This window comes from Euprymna scolopes, chromosome 38 (assembly GCF_053919585.1).
Source record: "Euprymna scolopes isolate OS-2025 chromosome 38, ASM5391958v1, whole genome shotgun sequence".
In the NCBI taxonomy this organism is placed as follows: Eukaryota; Metazoa; Mollusca; class Cephalopoda; order Sepiida; family Sepiolidae; genus Euprymna; species Euprymna scolopes.
In genome coordinates, this window is record NC_136519.1 from 53,597,704 (window position 1) to 53,609,354 (window position 11,651).

At 35.9% G+C, this 11,651-nt stretch overlaps 1 protein-coding gene across 4 annotated transcripts in view; it reads left to right on the top strand.

Moving 5' to 3' along the window:
- The window catches only part of LOC145263142 (uncharacterized), a 305,653-nt gene extending 301,913 nt beyond the window's left edge, over nucleotides 1–3,740 (top strand). For all 4 annotated transcript variants that reach the window (XM_080120112.1, XM_080120111.1, XM_080120113.1 and 1 more), the window contains one exon: nucleotides 968–3,740. In XM_080120112.1, the coding sequence (XP_079976238.1) occupies nucleotides 987–2,627 (1,641 nt within the window). In that variant the 5' untranslated portion in view covers nucleotides 968–986 and the 3' untranslated portion in view covers nucleotides 2,628–3,740. The remainder of the gene's footprint in view (nucleotides 1–967) is intronic.
- The last annotated feature ends 7,911 nt before the right edge of the window (nucleotides 3,741–11,651 follow it).

The following is an 11,651-nucleotide window of genomic DNA, read 5'->3' on the forward strand; positions in this document are numbered from 1 at the left end:
AAGCTATTGTGAAGCTACACAAGGAAAAGCACACCATTAGAGAGATTTCAGAGAAAGTGAAACGTTCCAGGAATGTTGTAGGCTGGGTTGTTAAATCCTACAATGATACTGGTAGAATAGTTATTGTTTTTTAAAACCGGCAGACCCCGCAAAACTTCGGCAAGAGAAGATCGAATAATGCAGCGTATGTCATTAAATGACCGTTTTAAGTCTTGCATAGAAATTAAAAGGGTTATGAATAATACCTCATGTGTTAATGTGTCAAGACAAACTGTTTCTAGACGACTGCACAGGCGTTAGTTTGTCTACCTTACGCAGTTACAACAGATTTATTACATACGTTTAAGTTACGAATGCTATTAAATTGTGAAATCTTCTATGTTGTAAATATTTATATATTAATATTTATATATTAAATATTTACTAGCAGGGACGCCCGGCGTAGCCCGATCGTAAAGTACGCTTACTTAAATATGGTATTTTTATTCTTGCAAATTTCATATATATTATTAAAGAGTTAATGTTCTATCGATTTTTATATATTATGAAGTTGCAGTTTCAAAAATAAATAAAATATATCCATATGACTTGGGGGCATCGGCTTGAATCGAAACCAAAACCAAAACTTGTGAAAAAAAAGATATATATATATATATATATATATATATATATATATATATATATATAACTTGAGTTCCTTCAGCTATAATAGAAACCGAAAACAAAACTTGTGAAGAATTCTTGGTAAAATTATTTATTATGAGAAATGGAAGTCCATAACAATTAAACAGTCACTCGGATGTAAACGTGACACACAAAATAAATCCCACACGCGTTATCCTATTAATATATGGATTTGTGTATATTTCTGTGTATTTATATTCCTATCTGATTATGTCTCTATCTCTCTTTCTAATTCATATGTAAATTTCTTTTTAATATAATCTTATTTTTCTTATATTTTCAGATTTTTTCGTGAATAACCAATGATGTTTGTCCACATTTTCATTCTGACTCTGCTGCTTGGTCTCGGCAAGGCCACTCTGGACGTCCCCTGCGAAAAAGGCTGCGAGTGTTCGAGGGGTAAGGCCACCTGCACAAAATTGAAGACCTTCCCGACCAAGCTGCCACGTCATCTCCGGTACCTGGACGTGAACCATCTTAACGGTTCCGCCATCCCTCCGGGGGCTCTTTACAACTTACCCCACCTTCAAGAGGTTCGGATTTCAAACAGTAAGATTAGTTCGATTCGCCCCTGCGCCTTCAGCAACTTGGACAAACTCAAGATCAGCATCGAAAACTGCGACATTCACCAAATCGAAGCCGGTGCTTTCCGTTATATTTCCAAAAAAGCTTCGATTTCTATCAAGAACTCTCGAATTGTCCGGATCTACAGCTTCGCGTTCAACGACTTACAGAATCTAACTTCTCTGGAGGTATATCGGTGCACCTTTCAGACGATTGGACCGTTCAGTTTTAACAATATCAGCTTTGTCGATAAAATAGAGCTTTCATACAACACTTTCCCGGTGCTTCCAGCGCTCACCTTTCGTAATGTGACGAAGATTGATTTTTATCAGATGGAGTTCAATAAGTTCTTTGGATTTTCCTGCAATCCTTTCGGTCGTCTCTTTTGGAACGTCAACACGACAACCCAGGTTCTCAACCAGTTCCCATGCACTTGTGAGGTGGCTCGCTTCCTACGTTCGAATTATGCCCTGCCTAACAAGACTCAACAATCGTTCGCCATGGAGAACATGTGTTACACGCCAAGGGAAAAGTTTCTGACGAAGCTGGTCGAAGAGCAGGGCGGATGTCACAGTTTGATTGAGTCGGCTTGCGAAGAAACCTCCGACAGTAAACTCGACTTGATTTGCCTCCGAAAATCGTTCAAACGCACCAACGTCCCTTACTCCACGTTGCCTCAGGCCACTGTCAACCCGACAGAGCCGTCGACTCGCGACCCAAACCGACTTTACACAGATGAAGCCGAGCCTTTTGATCCAACAGCTCACCGAAAGGACCAAGACAAAGACCACCCACATATTCACGCGATCTCCTCCGGCGGCAGTAACAAAAAACACGAAGCAGCCGACGGCGCCATGAGAGAAGGGTCTGCTTCTAGTGATCGCGAAGGCTCGGTTTCTAACGATCGGGAGGGTTCAGCGGAGGGCTATGCCGAGGGCCATAGTACTGACAAGAGAAATAAGAAATCAAGGAACAAGATGGGAGTCGAGGTTGCCCAAAGCACTGTTTCAGATCCGATGTCGAGACGCACGGAACGCCCAATGTCGAACGGCAACCTGAAACCTTCAGGTGGCACCCCTATAAAAGGCATGCAGCATCCGACCAATACTCCATTGACCATTAACGATGATTTCCCCAATACTACCCCTGAGTCGTACTGGAAACCCGGAAACCGTAATATTGACAGCAATAGTGGTGTGGGTGCTGTGAAGCACGTGCCTCCAACTGGGGGGCCGTATGGCTCCAGGAGTACCAAATCCACATCCCTTGAATATCGTAACCGCCCAAATCGAAGCGGACAGGCGTCACTTCTTTATTCCAATCTCATCGTTTTATCTTTCTTACTTACCATATACTTTGCAACTTTTCATAAACTGTGAAACATTTTTGTATGTCTGTTTGTATGTCTGTAAAACCAAAAAATAAACAAAAAATTTTTAAAAACACAAAAACAGATAATCTTAAGATGCGTCCGTGCAATCTGCACGCAATGAAAATGCTATTTTAAAATTAAGCATGACAAACCAAACAAAATACTATTTCCAAATTGAGCTTGAAAGACCAACAAAAATGTTATTTTAAAAATAAACGTGACAGGCCAAACAAAATGCTATTTCAAAATTGAGCATGACAGATAGAAAAATACTATTTTAAAATTCGGCATGACAGATCAAAGAAAATGTTATTTCAAAATTGAGCATGACAGACCAAAGAAAATACTATTTTAAAATGAAGCGTGGCAGACAAATGAAAATGCTATTTCAAAAAGAAGCGTTACAGACTAAATAAAATTTTATTTCAATCTTAAACTTGACAGACCAACGGATTGACTTACAGAACGGTTTACAGAGTTTTGTGTGCGCTTTTACGATCTTATTAAAAGCGTGTGTATGAAAACCCAAAGAAAATGCTATTTTAAAATTATGCATGACAGATGCTTTTTCCTAAATTTTTCAAAACATTACAGACCAAAGAAAATGTTACGTCGAAATTGAGCTTGACAGGTCAAAAAATATTGTTTTAAAATTTAATGTGACAGATCAAGTAAAATCCCATTTAAAACTTAAGCGCGACAAATCGACGGAAACTAGTTTTAGCAGTTACGACATCTCAGAGAAAATCATTTTGTTTTAGATGTTGAGCGCAATTAAAATAAGATGCATCCATTCAATCTACGCGTTTATGAATGAAAGTGAAATTCTGAACTTAGATATGACAGACTAATGAAAATGCGATTTCAACCTCAAGCTTGACAGATTGACAGACAGATATATTCTGGGGCATTTTAAATAAAACACGACAATTTGATCTGCGCGTTTAGCGGTGAAAATGCTGAATGAAACTTGGGAGTGACAGACCGACAACAAAGTTATTGTAATATTAGGAGTGACAGATCAACAACCGACAGACGAAGCTTCTTCTGAAAATGCCAGGACGCATCTAAAAAATCACAAAAAAAAAATAACGGTAATAATAAAGATTTATTTTTTCAATGGTTTTGTTCAATTTTTATTTTTTATGTGAATTTTTTGAATGGTTGTTTATGAGTATTTTTAAGGAACTACGGCATAATCACATTGACATACCGGCTCTCGCCAGATCACCGAAGTTAAGCAATGATGAGCTTGGTCAGTACCACATGGGTGACAATTTTGGAATGCTGGGCGCTCTATGTACCGGGCCGGGGCGTAGAAATCTCCAAATAAGTATCCGGGAGATATTTACCCTCATTCTTCGTTAAGACATGCATCAGAAAGAAGGAGAACTCTGATGTAAACATTTACTTTCTGCTCTGCCTTGTGGCAGCCATTGCACCGACAAAGAGTAGCAGTTATACCAAAAAGGGTGTTGGTTCTGTGCCACTATAAACAAATTATCTGTGTGGATTTCCGAACAACTTAGTTGTAGCAGACCTTATACGTCGAAATTGACGGGGGTATCTTCATAGGGAACTTTGTGTTGGGGCTGATAGAAGGCTTTAGTGAAAATACAGTTTTAAATCAAGGAAAAAATATATGCCGAAAAGGATTAGGATTGAGCAAGGAAAATTCAGCCGATTAAAATGGTAAACATAGAAATAAAGTCATTGGCCAGATCCTACACGATGAAATTTATCTAACATTTATGAATTTTTAAAATGAGGATTGGTTATTCGTATTATTTAGATTCATCGGACTATTTAAAAAATCAATTGTAAAAAATGATATTCTCCTGGAGATTGAAGGTTCGATTCTTAGTGTGGACGACTGAAAAATACAATCGCAAATTACTTAGGACCTCTATCCAGTCATGGCTGACGGAACGAGAGCATGCTATCCTCGTTAAGTAAATAAAGGGTTCCGCTCGAAATTCTGTCCAAATTCCTGAGTTCGACAGAAACATTTTCGAGTTCAACAAGACACACCGGAGGTTACATTGACCGAAATGTTGTGAAAATGTAATTCAAGATGAGAACAGTAGTCTGATGGATCCAAATGCGAAATTTATATATGTTTGAAATTTTCCAGGGATGACAATGGAAGTGGTTCCAAATCTCTATATTATGTGTCCCCACTTACTTATGCAACGCATGTGTGCATCAAATACGTAGAACATCAAATACGTAAAACATCAAATACGTAAAACATCAAATGCGTAAAACATCAAATGCGTAAAACATCAAATACGTAAAACATCCGATTTTAATAAATGTAAACCATGCGCAGCAGATACTAATTCAGACAGTTTTTCAACATTTTAGTCTCTTCCGATTATATTAGAAGCGAAATGGTGAAGGAACAGGAAAAACAAAAAAAGTGAGAAAGTAATATGGTGTTTAACATAGTTAAAAAGTGTCACTTCCATTGTCTTCCCCAGAAAATATTATACATTTAAAACTAGCAGATGTAGCCGATATTGTCCAATATTAGACGTAACGTTAATTATGAAGTAAAAGAATAAAGCGGAAAGAAACTGAGATATGTGCACACGAGTATTATATTTTTTTTCTAAACAGTTAAATTTTTTGTAAGTAAAAAGAAACTTGAGCTGAGATCGAAACCAAAACCCAGAGAAAGTGAGTCAACTACGATAACCATAAGGCCAGTTTGCCACGTTCTTTAAAATGTGTTTTCATACGTACTTATTTTTAACATACGGAAGCTGTCATGTGAACGACTCGCGCATTCACAGTCGTGAAACAGTTGACAAAAATATAAAAGCCTGATAATCAATTTTTCAATTTTTACCTCTTATCAGCCCTTTTTCTTGATGAAAACTAATTAACTAATTAAGTTTTCCACATGTCTGAATATTCTATATATCAAACTTCAAGTCTGTAAAATAAAAATTCGTTGAGTATATAGGTTGAGATCTTCACACACACACACATTCTCACCAAGAATTATATTTGAAGTTTTAAAAAAGTTATGCTCTGTAATTCTCTTAGCGAAGCCATTCCTAACCTTTCCTTTATCATTGCTTTCTCGGCTTTATGCATTGCTCCATTTCCCCCTCCTCTATTCCTATACCAAAAATTCACAGCCATCACAAAGTGACAGAAAAACAAGAAGGTCAAAAGAGAATATGTTATTGTTTAAGCCATGAGGTTGGCGCTTATGTCAACGGATCATTAAATTTAAGGGAGATAACCAGCAAAGACATAGCAAAAATAGGCATATTTTACAAGATGTAATTTGGGACGCTGAAATAATCAGTAGAACAATAAAAGAATGTTACATGAAAAAAAAAGAGAAAAAAATACGATTACACGAATATTATACCTGCAAGCGCAGGGTGAAGTTGAAGTTAGTCCCGGAAATTTCAACAGAAAGAAAACAAGTTAATCAATGAACTTAAAATATAACAATGTTAAGTAACATAATAAACTTGTTAATTAACGTACACGAAACAAAAGTAAACTGTTACAATGTAACGATGTTAATTAAACCACAACAAAAAATTAAATAAACTTGTTTGAAACGATAATAATTAATCAAAAACAAAAATTAAATAAACTTGTTTGAAACGATAATAATTAATCAAAAACAAAAATTAAATAAACTTGTTTGAAACGATAATAATTAATCAAAAACAAAAAATTAAATAAACTTGTTTGAAACGATAATAATTAATCAAAAACAAAAATTAAATAAACTTGTTTGAAACGATAATAATTAATCAAAAACAAAAAATAAATAAACTTGTTTGAAACGATAATAATTAATCAAAAACAAAAATTAAATAAACGCTGCCGTTTTAGGCCTTAACATATGTAAGTTTGAGTTCTGCACCATGCAAAAACATAAATGGTAAAGACCATCATTTGCCCACCACCATTTAGCCCAAAAGTCCCCAAGGCCTTAACATATTTAAATTTGAGTTCAGCACCATGCAAAACTGCTAAATAAACATACACAGAAAAATTTAGGCAAATATGGCAAAATAGTCCCAAAAATGAAGTGTTTTTATTAGCCCTAAAAGAGCCCCTGGGGCACACCCAACAGTTATTGCAAAATAAAGACAAACAAAATTATATAGAAATCAGTTAGTTACAACTTTTCAGAAAGTTTTATAAAAATCCAAGGCATCAATTTTTTTTTTTTTAATAAGCACAAAAGTGTCAATTTTATCCATTTTAACCCGAAAGGCACCCCTATGGGATCAACCGGATTTTTCCCATAAAATCAGTTCTTTTACTTTTTTACTCATATCATGTTTAATATTTGTGCAAAATTTAAAAAAAAAAACTCCAAGACGTAGTACAGATAGATGAACGACGAAGGGACAAGGGTGAATTCACAAGTTCACCCTCCTTTTGTCGGGGGACCATTCATTATTTTATGAACAGAAATACTAGAAACATTATCAGTGGGAAAACTGATTCATTGAGTCAATAAGTTTGTTTATACGATGAGATGTTTCTGACAAGGCTACTCCCATATCATTATCTACTTTCAGACGGCTTCTGTTGTTTGTCTTTATTGCTACTAAATTTGAGAACCCTGATTCCCATAATTCCGTAATGACAAAAAGAGCAATCACTCGGGTGTCACGCTGAGTAAAGAGTGACAATAAATCTGTGAGTTTTATTCAAAAATTAACACCAATTTTTTCAAGAGTAGCAGAAGATTGAAGATCAATCAATTCATCTTTTATTTCTGACAGTTTCAAACAAAAAGTCTTATTTATTAATCACTAGCGGGGGTAGCCGGCGTTGCCCTGGTCTTTGGAGGTGTGTGTTGAGCAAAAAAAAAATTTAAGTGGTGGTACGCAGGCAGGTTCGAACCCATGCCGAGAAGGAGGAAAAAGAGCGTGAAAAAGAGTTAGTAATTAAAAGACGGAATAAAAATAGAGAGAGAGGTGGAATCAAACTCGAAAACGTGGGTTGGTGTGTCTTTCTCGCGAACCATTATGTCATAGCGGATAGTTAAATAAATGAGTTGATAATTAAATTAAGAATCACGCAGGCGCAGAAATGAACGTTACTTTTTAAATCTGGCTGAAAGCCAGTTAATCTTCCCACTTTCTGTCGTATTTGTTTCTCCAATATATTCGGAAAACTAGCTCTCCCAAAAAGGGGAAACTCTGACAATTGTCTGATATGAAGGGTTTCCTCCATATTGATCAAACCTAATTGCCTCAAAGACTGCCGATCAGTTTCGCTTTATTTATACAAAAAAGGCAAGCAAACATTGGAAACCAGGGAATTTTTTAAAAGTCGATCAAAATAAAGATAGAGACGATGTCCGTTTGCAAATCGAAGATATTACGATCTGGGAAGTATAAAGAAACTCCATAAATGCAAGCGACACGAGAAAACCGAACGCATGCGTCAATTTAGCGTCCTGTACACATTTTTCATCCTTAAAATCTCGTTATCTAAGAGAAAGAACATCTTCGAAAAATTACGTAGTTTTGTGAATTCCGTCTTGGGGTCACCTCTGGCCCTTAAGGTGTCATCAAACTTTTTTCATTCAAACATGTCCCTCGTTATGTAACAGATAAAAAATTTTATTCATTGGCCATACGACGGGGTGGCATTTGACCTTAAGCAAGAAACAATGAGTTATTATTTTTTTTAGTACCATGAAATCGAAACATGAGTTTAAGAAGAATGGAGCGTGATTTGGATTTTGCTGACCAGAAAGAAATTCGTCAAATATCGCAAGATTTTTCAACCATAATGCTTGAAAACTGGACAATTAAATGATACGTGTTTAGTGATACGCAAAAAAAAGACTCGCATGATAGAAACGAAATGGAGAAAACATAAAAATCGTATTTGTGACACTTAGATAAAGTTAGCGATCAAACTCCACGTGAAGACAGGAAGGGTATTTAGCTCTCAGCTAGATAACCACGAGTTAAAACATTCTTTTTATATTGCAATAATAAATCGAAAGACATCTCTGGACAGAATATCGGTAGGTTTCAATTTTACTGACCAAAGAAAAGTTAATTCAACGAAACAAGATCTTTTTTGATAATGTCATGCCAGCTTGAAAGAGGTGGGAGTGCTAAAAACAAAGAAATAAAGAAAGGGAGGGAGTCAAAGAAAATATAAAAGTTAGAAGAAAGAGAAATGGATGGCAGAAATAGAAGAAAGAAAATTTGATATTCATTTTTACAAGTGTATTAGGAACCATGTCAGCCTTGCCGGAAGCACGTAACTCTCGCTTCCCTTATTTTCTCCTTTAGTCCTTATATTCCGTGAACAATGTTTCTGACAAAGGAGAAAGAACTGCTGTTTTCTGGGTCAGAATCTATCCATCTACTACTCGTTGTTAATTAGCTTTTGATTTTTTAGCACCTTACATTAAATAGCTTCGTACTTTGTCTGGAGTGAGTTCCATAAAAACAAAAGTGACTAGTGTTTTGTGGCTAATTTCTTTTTCTTTTTGTTTCAGTTTACTTCAGTCGAAGTTTTCAGAAATCAAGGGGCCCACTACATGGGGCTAACACTTGAACTCTATATGAGACACAGATACTTGAATGTTCCATTAAAGTTCTTTATCTCCCAAACACTGAGTTAGTAGAAAAATTGAGAACAATTTTCCTCTACCCAATTAACCATTTTCATCTTTCTTTTTGGTCTCTTGGTCTTACTTGATTCCAACACAAGAATTTATCTAGTCTGGTGGAGTATCTATCTTCGTACTGTTACTTGGGGTAACATCACTTGGAGAAAGTGCACTATTCCTCGTAAAATAAAATGTAAGTTAGCCATAGTAAAGAAATCTTATCTGAGCAGCGAATACGAAATGTGATTTTGAATATTTGGTCATGGTTTACCACTAGGAAAAAATATCCTCATGCCAGGTTGTTCTGGCAAACCCCTCTGTGTACATAGTCCAGTGTTTTGCGTACGTACAATACACTTTTCTCATAGAAAGAGCAAGTGTAAATAAAGTTCCCAATAATCAGAAATTTGAAAGTGGTACTAGCAATTGACGGTGAGAATAGAAGCCTGAGTAAGTGGGACACAAAAAAAGGAGAACCATTTACCCCCCCCCCTAGAAAACATATTTATAAGGAATCAAAGGATTATATCTCATTAGATGAGATAATGTGTGAATGAAAGACAAGATTGGTTTGAAATATAGAATTAGGTCAAGGTATTTGGGCCTGCGTATTTGAGAATGCGCAGGTGTTTTTTTTTTTTTTTTCATGGATTACCTTGACAAAAGAAGAACCATCACTACCGAATATTAGATAGCATTATTGGATCGTTTTAAGGAAAAGCCGACCAATGAAACAACCGCAGGTGAAGAAAAAAGTGCTGTTTGATCAAGACAACATCCTGTCAAAAGTCGATTGTAACAATCGCAAAATTCAATGAATTTCATTTCAAAATTATCCGCACCCGCTCTATTCTCCAGATATAACCCCCGGCGACTATTACCGTTTACAAACCTCAAAATAACGCTCCAGTGGAAGAGATTTTGCTTCAATGAAAAGGTGATATCGGAATCTGTGGCGTATGTTGAGACCAAAAGCAAATAATTCTACAAAACATTTACTTAATTGTTAGAGAAGCGTTAGAATATTGATATATAAAGTCAAATTTTACTTAAAAGTTGTTATTTCATTAGTAAGACTCGGGACTTATTGAGTGATGCATTATTTTCCCACACGCAACTGTAATCCTAACGCAACCAATTCTGGTCTGAAATGGAATTTAATATAAGCAAATATGTTTTAAAATCAAGCAGTTGCGTTAAAAATCCTTGCGTTGTCACATTTTTAGTTCTTTAAGTATATAAGAAGCGCCAAAAAATTCTCAGCAATAATGTCAACGTTTATTGCAACCCCTTCCTAAGGAGAGGAGGTAAATCCTGGGAGGAGTAGCTCCTAGGACTGAACAGGACCATACAGATTGGAGCCAACTGATGCCATACACGCACACCCCCATCGAACTGACTTTCAAGAACGGATACTCAACTGTTAAAAATATGAAAAGTGAAACAAAAATCCATTAAAAAAAGCTTCGAATCCTTGAATTGTTATCGATTTTTGTAAATGACGGTGATATGTTGAAAAAGGCATCGATTAGTAATGAAAATTTGATATCTGCATCTGAAGTCGAAACTATATTATTACTTCTATTAATGCGTTATTGTATCGTTTTTAGTGTTCCAAGTAGTTTACTATTTCAGATTACTATCTAAAAAAAGTTGTATGATTGTCTGACCTGTTATTATTGATTTGCTTACATTGCAAATGGCGCAACAGTTCGAGTTCTGTCCTGATTATCATCGAATATCCATTATGAAAAGTATGGGTGGTCAATATTCAAACTTTGAAGAAACAATTATGCCATCACAATTCTGATGAAGTCACAATGATACAACATATAAAATATTCAAATATGATGAATTATTCCTTCTTTATTGCGTTAATTGATCTTCTTAAGCGGCCTTTGGATTCTGGTTAGTTGTGACGTGTTAGGATAACATAAAAACAACAAAACACTTCTAGGCATGCGTTACTTATGTCTCTCAGTTTTTTGACACTCATCCTAATGTAATGCCAGTAAGCGAGACGAGGGTTGGATCTCTGCAATTGAGTGTGAGATCAAAATACAAACAAAATAACAAATAATTATTTTGAAAAAAGACGTCAAAGCGGAAGCATTTCTTTGCCAATGCGGTCAATAAGTGCAAAACATGATCGGCTTTGTCAGAGACGGCTACGATTGGAAATCAGATCACAGACATTTACGACAGAGCTGACGTTGGATGACGTAAACAAAGCATTTTTTGCAGGTTAACCTAATGTCAAGGAAGAGAGGGTGATAGACAAACCCGTGGATGAGATGAGAGAAACCGGTGAATGTCCCAAATCTGTTTGTCCAGTTGTAAATTAATTTAGCAAAGAAATAAAATTGTTTAATACCAAGGGAAGCCACTTTGCTCCTACGAGAA